Source organism: Chlamydotis macqueenii, chromosome Z, assembly GCF_036417535.1.
Source record: "Chlamydotis macqueenii isolate bChlMac1 chromosome Z, bChlMac1.mat, whole genome shotgun sequence".
In the NCBI taxonomy this organism is placed as follows: Eukaryota; Metazoa; Chordata; class Aves; order Otidiformes; family Otididae; genus Chlamydotis; species Chlamydotis macqueenii.
In genome coordinates, this window is record NC_141593.1 from 45,082,358 (window position 1) to 45,106,823 (window position 24,466).

At 37.2% G+C, this 24,466-nt stretch overlaps 1 protein-coding gene across 2 annotated transcripts in view; it reads right to left on the reverse strand.

Annotated features, from left to right (window-relative positions):
• The window catches only part of CNTNAP4 (contactin associated protein family member 4), a 262,043-nt gene that overhangs the window by 192,341 nt on the left and 45,236 nt on the right, over positions 1–24,466 (reverse strand). For both annotated transcript variants that reach the window (XM_086770060.1, XM_086770059.1), the window contains exon 2: positions 21,118–21,228. In XM_086770060.1, the coding sequence (XP_086626186.1) occupies positions 21,118–21,228 (111 nt within the window). The remainder of the gene's footprint in view (positions 1–21,117; positions 21,229–24,466) is intronic.

The following is a 24,466-nucleotide window of genomic DNA, read 5'->3' on the forward strand; positions in this document are numbered from 1 at the left end:
CATAGGGAAAATGCAATTGAGCTAGACTAATGGAATTTCATCATCAGTTAATGTAATCACATCTGCCTTGATGATCTAAAATAGAAGATAACATCTTTGTTGTTTAAATGCTTAAATTATAGGTAGTACAGCTATAAATATTACCAGTTTAAGAGTTTTACTATAGTTTAATGCAACTTTGGAGGACAAAATTTATTAATTCAAGTACCTAGCAATGAAAAAAAAGTGTAGCTCAATTCACTTAAATTTTGTCTATGGAACAAAGCTTCATTTTTCAGCAATCTGGATTTTTTTTTTTCCAGAGTATTATAATGACATTAGTCCTCATTCGTGATTTTCAAAAATACCATTATGTTTTTGAAACTAAATCAGCCAACCTCAACAGCCAAATGAGAAATTCAGGGACTTAGTATTTGTCAGTTTTACAACAACTGGTGTATAACAAATGCACAGCTAAGCTGTATTATTTATAAAGCTATGTTTAACTTAAAAGCTTTTCTCACACTGAAAATTGTACACTTATGCATATTCAGATCCCATCTTTTCAGAACATCACAGCTTCTTACTTTTAATGGCAGTCATTATGGAGAGCATAACTACAGGAATCAGGCTATATAATACATGTAAAAATAAATATATCATATAGTAATTGTTGTGTAGAAAAGACTTTGCATTCCACAGATTTCAGAAAAGTAATATTCCTGCTAAAAGCCTTGATGAATTGAACAGTGCAGCTTCATGTGCCACTATGATTCCAACTTTATTTTTTCTTCAGAAATGTTATATGTTAAAAATATTGCAGAGATTTTTTTAAGGAACATGGTCAAAATGGCATCAATTCAGTATAATTTAACAATATTTAAACAGTCTCTCCTTGCATGTAAGAATGAATTTTGTAAACTGTCAAATCTTAATTAATCTGAAGAACTACAAATTAATCTGATATCAGCAATTATCCATTAACCTACTGTATTTTCAGGAATAAATCCATGTATTTGTAAATTATTTTCAATCTCTTGTAACATACAGGTAAATAAAATGCTAATTGCTAAAACTAAAACTCTTTTTAGGACAAAATAAAAGGAAAAAATAGATATAAAAATAAACAGAATGTGATAGGACAATATTTGTGCTTCGTTTACATCTACAATGGAGAAGGTTGAGGTGCTCAATGACTTTTTTGCCTCAGTCTTCACCAACAAGGGCTCTTCTCTCACCACCCAAGCTGTGGAAGGCACAAGAAGGGACTGCATCGCTGTTCTGGATGAGCAGGTTAGGGAACATCTGAGGAACCTGAAGGTGCACAAGTCCATGGGTCCTGATGAAGTGCATCCATGGATCCTGAGGGAACTGGTGGATGAAGTTGACAAGCCACTGGCCATTGTATTTGAAAAGTTGTGGTGGCCTAGTGAGATCCCCGATGTCTGGAAGAGAGGGACCATAACCCCCATTTTTAAAAAGGGGAACAAGGAAGACCTGGGCAACTACAGGCCAGTCAGCCTCACCTCTGTGCCTGGAAGGTCATGGAGCAGATTCTCCTGGAAACCATGCTAAGGCACATGGAGAGCAAGGACGTGGTTGGTGACAGCCAACATGGTTTCACCAAGGGCAGATCGTGCTTGACCAATTCGGTGGCCTTCTGTGATGAGGTGACAGCATTGGTGGACAAGGGACGAGGAACAGATATCATCTGCCTGGACTTGTCCAAAGCATTTGACACTGTCCCACACGACATTCTTCTCTCTAAACTGGAGAGGCATGGCTTTGATGAACAAACCACTCGGTGGATAAGGAGTTGGCTGGATGGCCGCACTCAGAGAGTGGTGGTCAACGGCTAGATGTCCATGTGTAGACCGGTGACAAGTGGCATCCCTCAGAGGTCCGTGTTGGGCCCGACCCTGTTCAACATCTTTGTCGGCGATATGGGATAGAGTGCACCCTCAGTAAGTTCGCCAATGACACCAAGCTGTGTGATGCCATCAACACGCTGGAAGGGAGGCATGCCATCCAGAGGGACCTTGACAGGCTGGAGAGGTGGGCCCATGCCAACCTCATGAAGTTCAACCAGGCCAAGTGCATGGTCCTGCACCTGGGTCATGGCAATCCCAGGCACAAATACAGGCTGGGCAGAGAACGGATCGAGACCAGCCCTGAGGAGAGGGACTTGAGAGTGATGGTGGATGAGAAGCTCAACGTGAGCGGGCAATGCGCCCTTGCAGCCCAGAAGGCCTACCGCATCCTGGGCTGCATCAAGAGAAGTGTGGCCAGCAGGTCGAGGGAGGTGATTCTCCCCCTCTACTCTGCCCTGGTGAGACCCCACCTGGAGTACTGTGTCCAGTTCTGGAGCCCCCAACATAAGAAGGACATGGACCAGTTGGAGAAGGTCCAGAGGAGGGCCACGAAGATGATGAGATGGCTGGAGCACCTTTCCTATGAGGACAGGCTGAGAGAGTTGGGGCTGTTCAGCCTGCAGAAGAGGAGGCTCCGGGGAGACCTTACAGCACTCTTCCAGTACCTCAAGGGGGCCTACAAGAAAGATGGGGACAGGCTGTTCAGTAGGGCCTGTTGCAATAGGACAAGGAGTAATGGTTTTAAAACAGAGGGGGGTAGATTTAGATTGGATGATAGGAAAAATTTTTTTACACTGAGGGTTGTAGAGCACTGGAACAAGTTGGTCCAAGAGGTGGTGGATGCCCCATCTCTGGAAATGTTCAAGGCCAGGCTGGATGAGGCTCTCAGCAATCTGATCCAGTTGGGGATGTCCCTGCTTCTTGCAGGGGGGTTGGACTAGATGACCTTTGAAGGTCCCTTCCAACCCTAAACATTCTATGATTCTATGATTCTATATTCATATGACAGCTTAACTACTCCATACTCTGAAACACTATCCTACCAGATCCTATAATGAAAGGCTGAGAGAGTTGGGGTTGTTCAGCTTGGAGAAGAGAAGGCATCAGGGATATCCTATTGCAAGCTTCCAGTACTTAAAGGGGGCCTATAAGAAAGATGAAGACAAACTTTTTAGTCGGGCCTGTTGTGATAGGACAAGGCGTAATACTTTTAAATGAAAAAAAAAAGTAGAGTTAAACTAGATATAAGGAAGAAATTTTTGACAATGAGAGTGGTGAAACATTGGAAAAACATTGTTTGTCGAGAGACGTGGTAGATGCCGCATTCCTGAAAACATTCAAGGCCAGGTTAGATGGGGCTTTGAGTAACCTTATCTAGTTGAAGATGTCCCTGCTCCTTACAAGGGAGTTGGACTAGATGACCTTTTAAGGTCCATTCCCACCCAACTATTCTATGATTCTACGATAGAGCATCCAGGCTTCGCTAGATGGATATTGAATAAGAAATAGGACAACACTCTTTGCTCTTATTTCTAAGAGTTTCACAGCTGTCTTGTTATCTCAAATGTCTTATGGAACAGAAGGTTGCTTTAGTTGAAATTCTGCCTCTATATTTACAAAGATTTCTTGAAGTAGCTTATTATGCTAAACATCATATATAAATAAACACATCTTATATACGTATACATAATATATATGTATGATGTATATACTTTGACACTGTCCTGCATGACATCCTTGTCTCTAAACTGGAGTGACATGTATTTGATGGATGGACCACTCGGTGCATAAGGAGCTGGCTGGATGGCTGCACTCAAACAGTTACAATGTCTAAGTAGAGACCGGTGATGAGTGCTGTTCCTCAGGGGTCAGTATTGGGACTGACACTGTTTAACAACCTTGTTGGCAACATGGACAGCAGAGTAGAGTGCACCCTTACCATAATTTGCTGATGACATCAAGCTATGCGGTGTGGTCAACACGCTGGAGGGAAGGGATGCCATCCACAGGGACCTTGACTGGCTGGAGAGGTGGGCCTGTGCCAACCTCATGACGTTCAACCAAGCCAAGTGCAAGGTCCTACGCATGGGTCTGGGCAATCAAGCACAAATACAGGCTGGGCAGAGAATGGATTGCAAGCAGCACTGAGAAGGATTTGGCAGTGCTGGTAGACGAGAAGCTCAACATGAGCCGGCAATGTGCACTTGCAGCCCAGGAAGCCAACCACATCCTGGGCTGCAGCAAAAGAAGTGTGGCCTGCAGGCCGAGGGAGGTGATTCTCCCTCTCTACTCTGCTCTGGTGAGACCCCACCTGGAGTACTGTGTCCAGCTCTGGAGCATCCAACATAAGAAGAACGGAGGAAGGCCACGAAGATGACGAGAGGGCTGGAGCACCTCTCCTATGAGGACAGGCTGAGAGAGTTGGTGCTGTTCAGCCTGGAGAAGAGAAGGCTCTGGGGAGACCTTATAGCAGCCTTTCATTAATTAAAGGGGGCCTACAAGAAAGATGGGGACATACTTTTTAGTAGGGTCTGTAGCAACAGGACAAGAGATAAAGGTTTTAAAATAGGAGGAGGTAGATTCAGACTTGATATAAGGAAAAAATTGTTTAGAATGAGAGTGGTGAGACATTGGAACTCATTGCCCAGAGAGGTGGTAGATGCCATATCCTGGGAAACATTCAAGGCCAGGTGGGACAGACCTTTGAGCAACCTGATCTAGTTGGAAATGTCCCTCATCTTTGCAGGGGGGTTGGACTAGATGACCTTCAATGGTCCTTTCCAACCCAAAGTATTCTACAATTCTATGATAAATAAAACAACAAGAAGCTGACAGTACTTATCAGAAAAGCATATATGTACATTTATACACACACACACATTCCTTAAAGTCGCTTAAATTTTAACAGCATATTACTTGTGTGATTTATGAATGCCAGGTGGCTAAGAAATATACATTACTAATTGGATTTCAAATTATTTATGAACATGAGAACTCATTTCTACTTACTCCTAGGTTTTCTGAAGAGATATACTCAAAGATTGTGGCCAAATTTTTTTAAAATTTTCCCAAGATTAAAAACTCAATATCTGCCTTTGAGAGAGGCAGATTTAGAGCTTGAAAATTCTAACTGAGGCATGATCTAGGTAACACACTTGTCCGCATGAGAATATAGCATTTTTTGTTTTGCAGACTTTTATGTCCTTAGGAGGAAATTTTGTCTACTTAAGCAGGTGATTGAAGACGTAGTACCATAAGGACTTGATCACAGTGAAAAACTAATATTTAGATAATACTGATCTTTACTATTACACAAATAAATGATAGTGAAATTACTAGTTAATAATTAAAGGAAAATAGTTTATTATTTCTTCAATAATATTAGAAATTTTTTTTAGTTGCAAACTGTAAAAAGAAACATCCCTATAGCGTGAGCAGTCTTTTATTTTACCAGGCTATAATGAAATCACAAGCTAAATAACAGTAAGATCATTTCCAATTGCTGTGATTTAAAATTTTGCCAGAACGTTAGTTTTATAGCTGTGCAGTAATAATGATGTTGCTTGAGCGTGGAAATTGTCAAATAATGGAGTTTGTTTGAGTAGTTATTTTCTGCCTACCAAGACTAACCCATAGTTTCATGTCCTAAGAAAAGACCAAAACAAAAGCCAAAGCTTCATCAAAACATATGACAGACCTCAACAATGATGCCAGCAAATGAAAAGGAATGCAGTTATAATACATAAAATTTGTGTAGGAATGTCATCATGTTCTAAACTGCTGATCATCAAATTTAACTGGGGTTGTCAGGGAAAAGATCATCTCCAATAGAAATAAACCAGCTCTCCTAGTCAGACCAGGATAGCATAGCAATTCAATGGATACAAGGTTAAAAAAAGGTGTTAAAAATTCAAATTTTTCACAAAGGTGTTTGTTAGAAAGCAGTGTATTAAGCTCTTCCAGTTTTGTCATCATAGACATTTCATTCCACACTTCTCATCTCTACTTAAGGCAGGTAGTCACAAAATATCACAAACTACCAAGTTACCCAAATTCTTACAGCTGTAAAATTTTTATGTGTTTTGTATATTTAAGCATCATGGAGGGGCGTTCTTTCTGGAGGGTAATTAAGACTTCTGGAGAGCTATTAACATGTAACTACCTCACAAATGAAATAATCAAAAGTGTTCTGTTCTCCAACACTAGTATAAAGAATATCCATGGTGTCATAACCTTATTGAAAGGGGAATGGGAGGAAGTCAAACTAGATCGTTTTGTAAACTACACTAATATAGAATGATTTTATGTCACTCTAAACTGGCTAAACCAAATATATAAATATATGATTCTGTTACTGAATAATTAATATCTTTACTTAGGTGGCAGAGTATGGATAACTTCAGAGGTCCAAGTATAGTCCCTAGAAAAAATACGAGTAGTAGAGAATTACAGAATCATAGAATGGTTTGAGTTGGAAGGGACTTTTAAATGTCATCTAGTCCAACTCTTCTGCAAGGGGAAGGAATATCTTCAACTAGATCAGGTTGCTCAGAGTCCCATCCAACAAGGCCTTGAATGTTTCCACGGATGGGGCATCTATAACTTCTCGGAGCAACCTGTTCCAAAGTTCCACCACACTCAGTGTAAAAAATGTCTTCCTTATAACGACCTCCCTCTCTTTTAAAACCATTACTCCTTGTCCTTTCACAACAGGCCCTGATAAACGTTTCTTGCCATCTTTCCTCTAGGCCCCCTTGAGGTACTGGAAGACCACTATAAGGCCCGCCTGGACCCTTCCCTTCTCCACACTCAACAGCACCAACTCTCTCAGCCTGTCTTCATAGGAGATGTGCTCCAGCCCTCTCATCATCTTCGTGGCCTTCCTCCGGACCTGCTCCAACAGGTCCACATTCTTCTTATGTTGGATGCTCCAGAGCTGGACACAGTACTCCAGGTGGGGTCTCACCAGAGCAGAGTAGAGAGGGAGAATCACCTCCCTTCACCTGCAGGCCACACTTCTTTTGCTGCAGCCCAGGATGCGTTTGGCTTCCTGGGCCAGAAAGGCACATTGCCGGCTCATGTTGAGCTTCTCGTCTACCAGCACTGCCAAATCCTTCTCCTCAGTGCTGCTTGCAATCCATTCTCTGCCCAGCCTGTACTTGTGCTTAATTGCCCGGACTCATGTGTAGGACCTTGCACTTGGCCTGGTTGAACTTCATGAGGTTGGCACAGGCACACCTCTCCAGCTAGTCAAGGTCCCTCTGGATGACATCCCTTCCCTCCAGCATGTTGACCACACCACACACCTTGGCCAACTTTCTGAGGGTGCACTCTATCCCGTGTTAAACAGGGCTGGGCCCAATACAGACCCTGGCGGAATGCCACTCATCACTGGTGTCCACTTGGACATCGAGCCATTGACCACAACTCTTTTGAGTGGGGCCATCCAGCCAATTCCTTATCCACTGAGTGGTCCATCCATCAAATCCATGTCCCATCCCAAACTCCAGTTTAGAGAGAAGGATGTTTTGCGGGACAGTGTTAAATGTTTTGCACAAGTCCAGGCAGATTATGTCAGTTGCATATGCCTTGTCCACTGATCCCATAACCCCATCATAGAAGGCCACCAAATTAGTCAGGCATGATCTGCCCTTAGTCAAGCCGTGTTGGGTGTCACCAATCACCTCCTTGCTTTCCTTGTGCCTTAGCATGGTTTCCACGAGAATCTGCTCCATGACCCTGTCAGGCACAGAGATGAGACTGACCAGCCTGTAGTTTCCAGGGTCTTCCTTGTTTCCCTTTGTAAAATGTTTATGTTAGTTTTTTTTTTATTTTCTTGTTCAGTATCTTAGTCTACTCTGTCAGCCACCAGAGAAGCCAGAGATCAAAGTAGCTAAAATTCCACTTTCAACTCCTATTCCTTAAATAATTTAATACTAATAATTACATTTTCTTTTACCAGTTAGGTTGCTACATAATTGAGCTTGGAGCGGGCCACCAATCAATCACAAATCTGTTCTCAGCTGATCATATTAATGAAGTCTTTTACAGTCAGATGTAAGCTCTGAACATTGATGGCCCAACAATAGGATGCTGAGAGATGACATGTTCTTCATCCCTTATTAAGTTACATGAAATGGAAAAGATATACATCTAGAATTAAAATCCACTGTTCTGTAAAAAATGCAGGAAGAACTACATTTTAGGAAATCTTGGTAGTACGGTTTATTATCCACTACTTCCAATTACAATTCCCTGGTTTTAATATTTCAGATCCTGTCAAACTTACAACCAGACTGAAATCTTTACTTTTCTCAGGCTTATTTTTCTCTCTTTTTCTATTTCCTTTTTTTATCTGACAAATATCCCTAGCAATTCTAAGATTTATATCAGGATTTTTCATATATTAGATGATGAATATGTGTTTTCCCTTTCCTTATCAACCATCACATGTGGCCAACATATAAACCTTTGCAAACAAATGATCAAGATTTGTTAGAGGGTAACTCTGAAAGGTCTGCCTGCACCTTCACTGAAGCACTGGTGCTGCTGAGATTTATGGGCCTACACCAAACATCAGAACTGAGATGTGGAAATTCGTTTTGCAGCTCATTTCCATCTGCTTTATTTAGGTGATGGGAAGGCAGAAGATTCAGTAGGGAAAGAAAAGAGTTTGAGTACTTTAGATTGGGACAAAGAACTCCACTGTGACTTGAACTGGACTTCAGTTAAAGAGGTCTAATATAACTGCATCAGATCAGTCATAAATGCTACATAAATACTTAATGTGTGAAGAATATATGAAGAAAGTCTTTAAGTGAGCTGAAAATAAGGGATGGTCACTAATGACTTTCAGAGAGAATAAATGATGATCTTAGAAAGAGCATGTTCTCTGATGGTTATGTCACTTTTTTTCTTCATAAATATTGATACTGTGAGGCAAAAAAAGATCAAGCATGTTGCACAAATGGAGGACAGACATTATCAGCAGGCAAATTTTATCACATGGATGAGGATACTAAGATACTACCTGCTTTTGATTCAATGAGAAGCCAAAGGCTCATCAGTACCAAAACCCATATCAGCTGCAGGAAACATTCAATTTCTCTACGGATTTTGAGGTGAGGACTTTTTTGTGGTAACTAGTTTAATGGTAGGATATTCTGTATCTGCAAGGTCAGTGCTTACATGTGACAGTCAATGAGGTGCAGTGACTTCAGGTCTGGTTTCAATATCTGGTAGTTCAACTGTGAAATTGAGTCCAGGCAGTCTGCAACCTGGATTAAAGGCCAGAAGAACATGTAAGCCAAAACTGCCTCAGCAAGTAGGAAGATACAAAAATGATTCTGCCTTTCCCTCTTCTGATCTTAGCAATTGTGTAAAGATTAGAGAAGTGAGTGGAAGAGGCACACGAAAGGATGTGAGCGCTAGTGCAGATGAAACATAGCCAGAAACTGCACCAGGAATCTTGTCTTCTGTAAATACAAATTTTGGCATTTAGAAAATTCTTCTTGTCTGTCACTATGTATACCCTCCCAGGAGGAGGCTCCAGCTCCTTCAGATACTGGTACAAGGTTAAACAGTCCAGCAATAGTCATATTGACATTCCTGGTGTTACAACTTTATATGCCAGAAATCCCAGTTCAGTTCTAACTCTGCTAAATTCTTCCTGGTTTCTTTTCAAGTCCCAGTCCCAGAGTATGATGAATACCTGGAGGAGAACTGTTTAATAGTAGCTCACAAAGTCTTACTCTAGCTGAGAACACTGTCTTTGAGGCTAAAGTGAAACACATGCGATGAATCTGGAAATAAGTTTCTAGGAGTCCTGGGAATGATGGACACAGACAACTTTTCCGGATTTGTGACAGTAAAAACATCTTGCATGCTCCTAAGAAATTAGAACAGAGCCATGTTGATTTTTGTGCTCTCTCATTCGAGCATGAAGAATCCTATGCATTCATATGATCCTTTAAGCATCTCTACCCTTAATAACCTGATTACATGTACTCTTTTTTTCACATATACACACTAGAAAACTGAAAGGAACCAATTACTATCACGTAATTAATTTATGTGACAAATAGTCACATAGCAGCAAAAATAAGAGATTCTTTGTTGTAGTTCCAAATAGAAGCTGAGGTGGGTTTTTTTTTGTTTGGTTTTTTTTTTTTTTTTGCTTTTTTATCAGGAAATAATAAGCTGAAATTACTTTTATTTTGTACTTATATCTAGCACTTCCATCTCGTAAAAAATTAAATGGTGAAAGCTTTTCAATGTTTCTACAGGCTAGAAAAATAATCAAGCCTTCTTAGTTCTCCAAAAGGCAAAACAATCCCTCGAGGAAACACAGTCAACAATGTAATGAGTTGTGAAATCTATGATTTTAATGGGTCGTTTCATTTTTGCCTGAGCTATTCTTTCATGACTACTCTTGTAAGCTTACCAATTTCAAGGTCGACTATTTACTAAACATAGACAGCTGGCCTTCTGCAGTAAATTAGTAGTTAGTCCTTTGAGTATATATGGAAACTACTAGAAATTGTGATTTCCCTACAAAATATATTTTTAAACTATTACTGCTATGACAATTAGACGGGGTAAAAAAGGTAACTTAGAAAAGCATCCTGGACTAGACTAACAAATAATTTTCAATTTATGAAAAAGACCTTATACCTAAATATGGCTACAGTGCTAGAGGGTAAGTGCAGAAAGCAGAACATAAGAGAAAACAAAACTATTTAATTACTACTTTAAAACACAAGAAATCTGATTCATCCTTAAAAATCAATATCAAAATCAAAATCTGTACTAGTTTGTTTCATTTTAGATTATGTATGAGGCACACATAGTTAATGCTTAAAGTACTTTTACTCATCTTTCTATTGAATACTTGCATCTTAGCAAAATGGAAAGGTATATAGTTATGGATGTATCAAACTTTGTAAACCTAAGTCACAATGCTTACATTTTACTAAATCAAGATAGCTTACTATTTTGCAATATAGATTTTTGGAAAAACTGCAAAGCCATCATTTTTTAAGGAAATGGAAGATTTTTTTCCAGTATCTGTTTCATTCAGGAGCAATTAGTTTCTAAAGAGTAAGACATGTCTCTTTTGCCAACTACTGGACACTTCAGAATGCAATACCCTTTTTAGCAATCTAATGTGTCCTACATTTATTAGCCAAAAATCAAAAGGATATTCTGCACTTAACAGAGTGGTTATTTGTGAGAGGATGCTGAAGACCTAGGGAAATAAAGCAATATAAACAATGAACAATAAATAATATGAACACCTGAACAAAACAACACTGCATACATTGCCCAGAATTGTTATTATTAATGATGATAAAATGTCTATTTGAACTCTCATGGCTCATTAATCAAAATATTTTTATAAGATGTCTTGAAGCTTTTGGATCTAAAATATCATAAAGATACATTGAAATACATATCTTACGAAAAATCTTCTGTGGAAAAAGAGCTGGAACAAAACAAGAAAAAATACAATTACTTCCAATAAATAATTATATATTTTCCAGATTTTTAATATCCCTGATCAGTCCTGATTTTGTTCTGCATTAAGATATTTTTACAGTTTTTAGTTACCTGCATTCAGGATGAATCCATACTTTACTACAGTTCACTTTTTGCCATTTTTTTTTGTTTTCGTGCTTAAGTAAAAAATCAATGATTTTATAAACGCTCTTAAACTGCAAACATCCTATTTCAGAAATACAGACATACAATAACCTCAGACAAAAGTTTGTACTTGCCAGATGTAAATCTATTTATTGCTCTAAACACCAGCAAAAGAAGACATCTCACTTCATCCTTTCATTCTATATTTAGAAATCAGGTACACTTTGGTATGAAGCAGTTTAATCCCATTTAAAATGTTAAAACTTGAAAAATAAAGAGTCGTTTGAAAACTGATTCATCAGTGAGCTCCTGCCAGTCTGTTTTTGACAATTTACACTTCAGAATCAATAGACCCTTTTGATTTCCCATCAGAAGGACATCCATCTTTCTATAGCTCAAGGATTTAATATCAAAGACAGACTTTGGCTACTTTATTTCTAAAAATAATAAGCACAACTTTTAGTCATCGCTCAAAAAACAACACAAATAAAATTAAACTATAACACTGAAAAGATTTGGATTAAGTCTGTTTTATAGACTTGCTTATATTTTTTATTAAATTATTACAATTATACTTTCACATTCCCCCTTAAAAATTCTGAATTTTCAATGCAATTTCAAAATGTTACTAAAACTAAACAGCTGACATTAGAAATGATGCTTAAAGCTCCATTCAAATCAAAGGGTTCTGGATTGTGCCTGTGTTAAAATTCCCACACTTGTGCCTCTCTTCTTGCAGCTGGCAACACTGAAGATCTCAGTTGTGGATATTTTTAAATCAATGTTTGATCGATGACAATAATTATCTACTTCAAATTCCATCTGTATTTCAAAATTTTATTAGCTATACTTGTATAGCAGTACACTGCCAATACTTGCAGGGTGTTCAGTACAGCATATATTTTGTTACATTTGAGAAGTTTTAAAATAAGAGATTATTTCAATTTATCAACAAAAAATCAATGTTGATGAAGTGGGCAAAGATACTTATTGCATTATAACACTCAGCATTCTTGTCCACTATTGAGTAAAATATATTTTTCCAGTCTTCAGAGTCCTTTTTCAAAGACTTAACACGGCAGTAAAAACACTTGTCTGGTAAGGATGAAAATGGTCTTAAGTAGTGTTTCTCATCTTTCTTGGGAGATTTATTTGGGACTAGATTCTCATAGCCTTTTTCAAAATTATTTTTCAAAAAATTCTTGTGTAATGAATTCAAAATTCTGTTTCAGATTCCAAATCTTAAAAAGTCTTCAGGATTCCTATTGAATTTTCAGATTCATTATGTTACTCTGAGAATGACTAATTCGGTTTGAAAGCAATGTATAACCTCTCCTGAGACAAATTTCTTCATATAGGCAACAACTTTGTAATTTGGATTTTGATTTTGGATTTTCACTTACACCTACTTCTTCAAACAGGATTATTTACAGTTACTATTCCCTGTCTTTATCATCTGTCTCAAAAAAAAAAAAATTTCAAATTATCCTTTTTGGTAATGCTTTTGTGAAATTTGTTTGTAACAATGTAGAATTACTACGAATCCCCAAATGCATTTTTTTTTCTTACTCCTTTGCAGGTCAGATTATTTAGCAATGATCTCTTTATGTTGTCATGAAAATGGTACAGGGGATAATGTATGAGTGAGACATCCTGCAATCCATTCATGCTTCAGGCAGAGGGCAACCTTAGTGCACAGGTATCACTGATATCAGTACCACTTCTATTCAAGTTAATTATTTGCTGAAGGCTAGAGACTACATCAGTCAGAAGGTATGGTAAATTAACTATAAATAGTCAGTTCCGCACCTCAGAGTATTTGCAGAGCTGACTTTTGCAGTGGCTATCACTCCATTCCTGCAATGCTCACGTTAGACACTAAAAAAGAACCTCAATCACCCCTTACAAAAAAGGCTAAACTGAGACCTATGCATCCTTTATTTACTTTCTAAACACTGTCATGATGAGCTTAATTGTAAACTCATAGAATCACAGAATAGTTTAGGTTGGAAGGGACCTTTAAGGGTCATCTAGTGCAACCCTCTCTGCACTGAGCAAGGACATCTTCAACTAGGTCAGGTTGCTCACAGCACCGTCCAGTTTGACCTTGAACATCTCCAGGGATGGGGCATCCACCATGTCTCTAGGCAACCTCTTCCAGTGAATGCATAAGTGTATTTCAGTTGTCAAAAGCAGAATGAAAAACACGCTAACATGTAGAATAAATGACTATATAAAATGAAGAACAACTTTATTATTATTATTATTGATAGGAAAGGAAGAACTTTCTATCTCCCTTCTCAAAAAAAAAAAAAATGCAATCCCAAAAAAACCCACTCAAAAATGCCACTCGGAAGCAACAAAAAAAACTGTAATGTGAATTACTCTTAAGAGGAACAAAAAAAAGCAGTACTGCTAGTAGCCTAGATAAATTCATGTACTATATAAAGGAAGATTTTTTTTTTCACCCTGAGCTACTGAAAACTGAGCAACTTAATTTACTGATGACCTTTTACTTTCATCTAACATGACTCATTAGCTATAATTTACAATATAGGAAGCAAACGCCAAATTTACATTTGGTACTAACTGGTACCAAGTACCAATGTGACACTAGGAAGAGATAACAACAGAATGCATATTAAATAAATTACTTAAATTCTAGAATCTTCATGGCACTGCAATTTAAGTCCCTAATATTTAAAATTGAAGGAGGACTTTAAAAACTACAAAATCATATAAAGCATCTGACTTGCCATGATACTTCCAGAAATTTTAGACTCTTTTTTATCCTTTATTTAAAAGGTGAGGAAAAAAATATAAAGAACACACAGGTGAAGGCTTTAAGGGGTATCCACATGGTCATAAATTATTTAACTGGGTAAAATAAGTTATAAAAATACGTTTGATCCTGCAAATGACATTAATATTAATTTTAAGATGTATTACAATCTATTGATTCCTAAATTGCCTTAATACATAAAAATGCATAACAGTGAACTTCATATTAATAAATTTATAACAGAATTCTTATTTGTGTTAAATAATGACAAAGAAAAATGAAGTAGCAGGCAAATAAGTCTCTAAAAATGCTACTTCTATAAAGGACTAAAAAAATCTTCATAAAAAGTTCTACTGATTCCATTCAAATCAATTCTATTCAACTCTACCTCACTATCATCATGTCAATTTAACTGGTTTAAAAAAAACCCTTAAAGTACATGATTACTTCTGTTTGTACGTCAGTAATCCTGCTGATGGAGCTACTTGACCTTTTTCTGCTACTTTCAGTCACTGGGAGGAGTTACAGGAACAACCCCACTGTGGGTGAAGAAAATCATAAGGTCAAGTCCACACAGTTATCTTGCAAGCTTAGCTGGTTGAAGCTGGATGATAGCAGTTTTGTGTGATGTTCATACTAGGGGCAATAAATGGAATGCATTCCAACATGGACATGAATGTGCTGTTATATGCTGCTCTGTACAGCTGAAACCTTTGTTACACCCTCTTTCTATCCACTACATCCAAATAATTTATTACAACCTGTCTGCCTATCAGTCAAGGCCACAGACAACAGCAAAATTGATTGAGGAGCCATGACAGATTTTGTTATTCACTGGAAATCTGAAAGAAATATAGTAATACATATAATGTAATGGTTTTATTTTACACTAATTTTCATTATATAACACTAATATCTCTGCCTATTTTTTTTTTTTACGTACAACAGCTTGTAACTGAAAATTATTCATCCAGAATATAAATTATTTCAGTTTTGGCTCAAAACCAAAAGGATACATGACTAGTAGACAGTGACTCCTGTTCTTCAGCTTGCCTGGAGTCCAATTAAATTTATTCAAAACTGTGAGTAATAGAATTTCACTGTCAATCTCACTTCAAAAACTCTCCTCAGTTATTTGTCTCCTGAGCAGGACCAGATTGTGACAGAAAGTTCATGAAGTGAACGAAAATATAAATATGCATTTTGCATACATAATGCCATTATTCTTCCATGTGTTTAAGCTATTACTTAATTTTACATCTATCTTTACTAATGGATTTGATTTAAAATTTTAAAAATAAAATCCCATACTTGATTTCTATTCACTTGTAGAGCAAAAAGATGAGACAGTCGAGTCAAAGTTACCTTTCACCAGTTAGTTCTACTTTAGACACTAGTTGATTTAACCTGAGGAGTCTGGTCTGTTACTTTCCAGACAGATATGTGTCATGAGTGTCTTAATCACTTTCAGGTCTTAGATACTATTTTCTGAAGTGGCTCAGTATAGAATTTTCTGCATGTTTGAGATGTCTAAAGATGTAGATTAGAATGTAAAACAATAAATGTAAAATAATAATATAATATTTATGACAGTGTTTAGTTGAATTACCTGCCTATCTGACACCGAGGGAAACAGGAAGCAGGATATTAATGAGAATGCCATCATTCTGTAAGGCTTTGACACTAATTTAGCCTAGGAATTCTGAGCTCTCCATCTACCTGAGCTGGTATGGCAGTACTGTCCCAGTGCAATGGCAGTATGAGCAGGACCACAACACAGAAAAGCACATCTTGGATGCAAGTAAGTTGAGTGCTAATGGAGTACAGTAAAATATTTTAAAGGAGATGGCAAAAGACAGATCCTTTGTCAAATTAAAGTCTCTGAACTTTTTGCAGGACTGTGGTAGGAAGAATGTCATATATATTTTATACTACTTTCCTTTAGAATTGAAAAATTCAATAATTTTTTAAAAATCAGAATTTAAGACACTCAAATTTGTTTTGCATTACAACTGAAATTAGTCAAGATTACACTATATGGAAAATTTCCTACTCTTTGTGAATTTAGGAAATTGTCCAAAATTTCTGATCGTGGCCCATGTAGCAATAGTTGAATGCTTTTGAGTACTTTTGATATGTCATCAAAAATGCCACACTCCTCCTCTGCCTTGAACATGTAAGGAAAAATTTGATGAAAATCAGATGCATCAGCACTTACAATCTATTTTTCCATCCCTCAAAATATTAAAGGAGCTCAGATTGTAAATTATTTATTACTGTAAGGCAGATTTGGGAGTCAAATTCTATTATGACTTTCTAAAAGACATCACATTGATTTAAATTTTGGATAAAACTCAGCTTTTAAATAAGATTTCAAAAATATATTATTTAAAACTATCTAAATCCAAAATAACAATAAGGACAGATCAGGATTTCTACTTTTTAGTACATTACTTTAAAAAGTATATTAGTATATTTAGTACATTACTTTAAAAAAGGTGATACCATACAAGATTTGTAGCAAATTTAATTTATGAAGTAAATTTTTATTTGATCTTGCTCTCAGCCTGTTCAAATTCACTTCCAAGAGTATTTTAATATTGTAGTTCTACACAACATTTTGCAAGCTTTGTTCTCACTTTTTTCTATTCGTGTATTTCAGGTAGGAAAACAGTCCCAAATAATAGCAACAATAAAATACCTTTATTACCATTTCCTTGCTTCTTCTGTGCATTTCACCATAATTTGAATTTGCTATTCCACAGATGTTCTCACACATGAAATAGCTCTGGTTGAAACCTTTTATTATGCTTTGTTATGCTTGAATGGATTTTGATGACAAAGATGGAATTCAGTTTCTGGAAATAACTGTATGAATATTCCTAACACCTTATAAATGTTCATGAAAGCACAATGCTATTTAAATATTTAAAATATTTGTAAATATTTTATCCTATTTACTTTCTCTTCTTAAGAGTAATTTCCTTCTTTCTTTCTCTCTGTTCTTTCATTCTTTCTTTCTTTCTTCCCTTATCTTTTTCTTTCTCTCTCTCTCTTTCTCCTTCTCTTTTTTCTTTCATTCTTTCTTACATTCAATTTTTCTGTCATTCTTTCGTTCTCCCATATGTCCTTTTGGAATATCAAAATCACCACACACACACACACACACACACACACACACACACAAACCCCACAAAACAAGCAAAATAAAACCAGTACAAATTTAACTTTAGACATTAATGAAATACTACTGCTTCAAACCCTGCCTTCACTGAAGCTGGCATAAACTTCGTAATTTCTTAAAACTTGTAGTGCACCTACAATACCATATACAACTTACATATATGCCCATCTATTTTCTTCATAGTGTTTAATACAGGTGCTAAAAATATTTTCTATAGAAAAAGTGAAGTTGTATAATGGTATTAAAAACAATTTTGCAATTAATATGCTGAGAGATTGATGGCAATGTTCTCACTGAAAGCCCTAATTATTGCAGGAGTTAAAGAAAAAAAAATCTATTGTTCCTTCCTCAGAAACTGAATGGTACAGGACAATAAAGCAGTATGCATAATCTGATCTTTTATGCATAAGTCACTGTAGCCATTGCTTATTTTATTTAGTTTAAAAAGAAAATATTTAGATTGTCACTTTTGCCTTCTTCCTGACACACCTATTAAAGTCAGGTAAGTCATAAAAATCTAAGCCATGATGTTATCTGGACCAACTTAGATTTTGTATTAATTTATGAAAGGACAATGATTACCATCACAATGGATTTTTTTTGCATTCTAGTATCATTTTCTTATTGCCTGTACTAAAGCCTTAATGAATTTCATTTGCATACTAATGAAATGAAGGGAGTAAGTTCTTTCTAATTATCTTTAGGCGACTAACAAACCTAGCTGCCATTAAGTTTTTTGATTTGTCTACTTTTTATTTTAATTTTTCGCATTAGATTATGCAGGTTAAAGTCTTTCTTAAAAAAATAAACAAAACTGCTGAAAATAAACCTTTCTTCTTATTGTGTGAGAATTGTTATTTTTCTTTTTTTCTTTAACCATTTCCTTGATGTTTTCTTTAATTACTGATAGACAGAATTCTTTCATCCATTCTGACCCACTTAGTGTGAGTTCTCAAAAGGTGATTAAATTATAGTGTCTGACACAAAAAAAAAAAAAAAAGAGTTTAGAGCACCACACTGACTAAACTATATTTTAAATGGTCTTTGTACTAAATAAAGTGCAATGGGGTGTACTTGATATTCAGTGAAATGGTAGGATAAAAGTTAATGAAAAAGATAAAGAAGCTCCATGTACACACTACAAAAAAGCAGATCTGGTAACTGTTATCGCCTTCACGTTTCCAGGCTGCTTCTGAAAATCTGGCAATGTAAGCTGACAGCATAATTAAAACACATGAATTTCTTCCTACTTCAGGGAAAAAGAAAGCTGTAAACCAGATTTCTTGGCTACTTAACAGCTTCTATATTCAATTTTCTTCTGTCGTATTCTAATCAAGTAATCATGTGCGAATATGGGGCAAGGCAATAACAGCCAAATCCTTGTCCAGCTCATTTATCTGCCCAAATATCAAGGCTCTTCCATTGATATGTGTACTCTTGTATAGCTACTGTCTTCTTATTTTTTAACCTGTAAAGTTGCAAAAGTTAATTAATTCAAAAGAAGGTCCATATTCTTGTGTATAATGGTTCACAGTCTCATTAATAAATATCTTCCAGTGAGATTGTAACGGTAAAAAAAAGAGAACTTTGTGTATGTACAACCAGTGTGAATCACTGATCCCACTACAAACACAACCAGAAGACCCTGACCTCAACGACATAACCTTTTGCCTGTCTGGGAGCGCGCTTTTCCACAGATCATGACTGGGAGATGCTGTGTCAAGAAACCTTCTAAATATATAGATGGACCAAACTATCTCTAGTGACAAACTTTATCTGACTACTCATCAGGAAAATTACTGGCCAACAGTGGACAAAGGCACATCCTTCATGGCTTAGGTTAGATATTAGTACTTCAGTTCCTATCACTAGTCCTAGTAATCACCCTCTGCATGCTGGCCATTTTTTTCTTATTTTGGGATGCCTCCTTTCTCCCTATAAAGAAGCATTGTGTTATCGTACTATTTTACGGGGCAAAAAAAAAAAAAAGAAAAAGAAAGAAAAAAAACGCACGTTCCTTTGAACCTTTCAAGACATAAAAATCATAGAATCATGGAACAGTTAGAGTTGGAAAGGACCTTCAAAGGTTATCTAGTCCAACCGCCCTGCAAGGAGAAGGGATGTATTCAACTAGATTAGGTTGCTCAGAGCCCCTTGAATGTTTCCAGGGATGGGGCATCAACCACCTCTCTGGGCAACCTGCTACAAAGTTCCACCACCCACACTGTAAAAAATTTTTTCCTAATAGCTAATCTGAATCTACCTCCCTCTATTTTAAAACCACTACTCCTTATCCTATTGCAACAGGTCCTACTGAAAAGTTTTTCCCCATCTTTTCTGTAGGCCCCTTTTAAGTATTGGAAGGCCACGATAAGGTCTCCCCAGAGCCTTCTCTTCTCCAGGCTGAACAGCCCCAACTATCTCAGCTTGTTGGGGAAAAAAACAAAAACAAAAACAAAACAAAAAAAAAAAGGGAGAAGAAGATGTGAAGATGCTGAGCGGGTGGCAGAAGGGAGGGAGAGGCACAAGCCTTGTAGGCCTTGCAGGGCTCACCCTCTGGCCTCTCATGAGGTGGCCGACTGGGCCTGACTTGGCCCAGCCTGGCTGCAAGAAGTGGAGAGGAGATGAGATGTGAATGAGATGTAAAGAGATCCTGAGAGGCGTCTGCCAGCCTGGGAAGAATTTTTCTTGTGAGAGGAACGCCTGCAAATGCCAAGGTCAGTGAGGAAGGAGGCGGAGAAGTAATGCGGCTCCTGGCCAGAATTACACCACAGCCTGTGGTGATGACCATGGTGGAGCAGGTTGTCCCCCTGCAGCCCATGGAGGTCCACAGAGGTGCAGAGATCCACCTGCAGCCTGTGGAGGACCCCACGTTGGGGCAGGTGGATGCCTGAAGGAGGCTGTGGCCCATGGAGGGCGCGGTGGGGCAGCTGTTCTGGAGGGACTGCACTCCGTGGAAGAGATGACCCACGCCAGAGCAGTTTCACGAAGGACTGTTGTGTATGAGTGGGACCCCACAACGGAGCAGGGGAGGAATGTGAGGAGTTCTTCCCCCGACCATGAAGCAGCAGCATAAAACAACGTGTGATGAACTGACCACAACCCCCATTCCCTCCTCCCCTCTGTGCCACTCAAGGGGGGAAGGTAGTAGAGATAATGTTAAGCCCAGGAAGAGGGAGGGGTGGGGGGAGGTTATCTTGTTCTCTGTCTTTTATCCTGCTTTGGTTTTAGACAATAAATGAATAGTTTTCCCCAAGTCGAGTCTGTTTTGCCCATGACGGTAACTTTAAGGATTTCTCCCTGTCCTTATCTCAAACCTTGAGCCTTTTTCTCATATTATCTCTCCCTATTCTCTCAGAGGGTGGGGGGAATGAGAAAGAGACTGCGTAGTCTGGTCCCAGTCAGGCCTGAATTACAACACATTCACAAATGACTGAATGTACTATTTACCATTAAAAAGTTATTGTACAGGGCAAAGCAAATTCTTTTAGATTGTTTTACCTTCCCGTTCTCCTTAAAACAACAAATGTAATTTTCTCCAGCTCAAATAACTGAGATATACTCATTATGTATAGTTTCAACATTGTGCACAGGTACAAAAATGTTTTTTAAAAGTTGTTAAAAAATCAAACATCAATCAACCAATAAAATGCACTCACCCTCTCTTCGATTGAGCCTTGCAAATCCAGGACTGTGACTACTAGACAGCTCTGATGAACTGCTGAATGATGACTGAGGTAAAGCAGACACCAACTGGTCATCACAATTATCTGCCAGTGAAAAATATAATGTTTGGGTTAATACAATGAACATGACTTACTGGAACTGTAACCAAAGAGATCACTAGAAAAATATCTGAATTAACCCTATATCTGAGAGTAGCACATCTCTAAACACTTCCTCGTGCTGTACTATATGTAAATATATCAGTACTGAAGTAGCACTTTTTTCCTCTTTTTTTTTTTTTCTCCCCAATATTTAATGAGACTACCAGGATATAATTTATTATGTTCTTCAACTGGCTGTACTTACTCACTTCTAACCTCACTTCTAAGATCGTACTGATGAATGGTTCACAGCTCACTCGCTGTTATTTATATGGATAGCAATTGACACCTTCTAGCCTTGGTTGCGGCATGAAGATACAATGTCAGTACATGCTCCCTGTTTTCTTGAGAGCTGATGTCAGCACAGATCCTTGCAATCATATCTAATGGGTAGTCACATTAAATACAGCTATTTCCTCAAAAAAACAAAAAAAACAAAAAAACCCAAATGAAATTAAAAAATAATCTTATCCCTTTTAAGCACTCTAAGAATGATAAAATGGAAATCTTTTGCTTTGCCAAAGGTTTATGTATTTGATAAAGACACAGCTCAAAATCATTATCGCACAGTTATTAGTATGCAAGTCCTAACATCATACAGAATGAAACCTGAGTGTTTCAGAAAAAGAAGACTTACCTGCAGCTCACAATCAATGGTGCACAAGCAAGCAAACACTAATCAATACTTCAGATGTTAAATGCCTCTCCAGCTCAATTGCTCTACAGGGCATGTGTTCATTCTTCATTTAAATTTGCAAAATATAAATTGAGAATCAATATCTGTTCTAGTTTCAGCTGAAAGAAGATTGACTTTAAAACACTAGAAGAAGTGTAAGCAAGTCTTTCCCTAGCTATACTGTGCAGGCACCTGTGTTTAGAAAATGAGAGGATATTATGCAAACTATCAGTCTTTATGAAACAGTTCTTTTTAGGACAAACACATTCTCTGTATGCAACTGGCAAGTCATGAGTGAGCCTTTCTTCTTCTAACCCTTCTGTTTGTCTACCAGATTTCCACTATAATGAATATTAATTAATACAAAATCTGTTCCTAACTCAGTGATAATTAAGTGTTTCTGCTGAATAATTATGGATATTTCTAATTAAAAGCAAGAGTTTTATATGAATGTCTCAAGGAGATATTTTTATCACCTTCAAAAATTATTTTTTTTAAGCTGGTTCATGTGGTTCTTTAAGTAAACTCTTCCTAAAGAGAAGGCCTGATACAATTAGAAGTTCTAAAAATCCCATGAATAATATCCAGTCACTACAAACAAGACTACATATTAGTTGCTTTTGACAAGCCTATATATACCATACTTCTAAAAAATTCAGAATACCTCACTCCTGTGAAAGGAATAAAGAAAATTATTTACTTTCATAAGTCTATTTCCTGCTCTAGCCTTCTATAATATAAACTGAAAAAAATTGTAACTACTCTTTATTGTCTAATCACAGGCTCATTTTTCACTTTGTTATCCACAGATTAGATTTATAACACTGAAAGAGGTTGTTCAACTTGGGACAAATTGTTCATCTGGTAAGCACAGGAAGAATAAAAATGATGGGAAACACGATTTCATCCTATAAGCAAATACATTGCTCTGGTAAGTCTTAGAAAAGGATCTCATTAGTGAAAACTTTCTTTACAGCACAGAAAATAAAAAGAACGTATTAGTCATGAAGCACACCAGAAAGAGAAGAGTATAATACTGTTGTGTTTCACACAGAGAGCAACTTAAACTGCTGATGCAAGGGAGTAGTTCAAGTGCTACTGATCATTTTTCTACTGTCAAAGCCTACATTGTAAACCTAGATATCAGGATGAAAATTACAAGGACAGAATAGAAAGACATTTTGCCCAAAATATGTGATGCAGAATCATAGAATCACAGAATTGTTTGGGGTGGGAAGGACCTTTAAAGGTCATCTAGTCCAACCCCCATGCGATGAGCAGGAATATTTTCAACTAGATCAGGTTGCTCAGAGCCCTGTCCAACTTGACCTTGAATGTTTCCAGGGATGTGGCATCTACAACCTCTCTAGGCAAACTGTTCCAGTGTTTCACCACTCTCATTGTAAAAAATTTATTTTTTATATCTAGCCTAAACCTACCCTCTTTTACTTTAACACCATTACCCCTTGTGCTATCACAACAGGTCCTACTAAAAAGTCTGGCCCATCTTTCTTACAAGTCTCCTTTCAGTATCAAAAGGCCACAATAAGGTCTCCCCGGAGCCTTCTCCAGGCTGAACAATCCCAACTCTCTCAGCTTTTCTTCATAGGTGAGATCTTCTATCCCTCTGATCATTTTTATGGTCCTCCTCTGGATCCACTCCAACAGGTGTTTGCTGCACTGAGGACTCCAGAGCTGGATGCAGTAGAATGTTTCATCACTTTCACATGCCTCATAGTTTTAACTTTGCTCTGCTGGTGAAGAGTGGTATGTGTTATGAAACGAATCACTGGAAATAAGACCATCTGATTAATACTTAGAAACATTAGCAGACAAACAACAGCAGATACACTATTTTTATAACACTTCAGGGTCTAAGTCTTTACAATTTTTTTTTTTTAATTCAGAAGGAGAAAAAAAAAACATTTCCACTGGATAGATAAGACAACTGCTTTTGTATTATTTGCTTGTGCTGGCTATGATTTTCATCTTTTTCCTCCAAATGTACAAGTTAGAAAGTCAAATCAATGGCACTACATTATTCTGCATAGATGGTCTAATATACATATTTCTGTGAAACTCATACATCACTTTGAGATATTAGCAGAAGAACTCAATGAGAACCAATACAATATTTATCCTCTGTTAATCCTATGCCAATTTATTTATGTCAATCTCAATTTATAACAGAAAGGTACAGAAACAATTGTATATATATAAGATGTCATCCCAAATCCAACAGTGCAAGACTTTTTTTGGCCTTTACACAATAATGATTAAAGAGAAAAAAGCAATGTATCACAAATAGATCTACTTTGAATAATTATACATATATTCTACAACAGCTGCTATGCTTTGTTTCATAAAAATAACTTAATATCAACTTATTTTTTATTGCTTAGCCCATGTTACTTAAAACATGTTCTTGTTGCAGCTTGCAGTATGCAATGTAACTCAAAATGTAGTAAGAATTCTAGAATTAAGTTCAAAACACCTTATAGATTT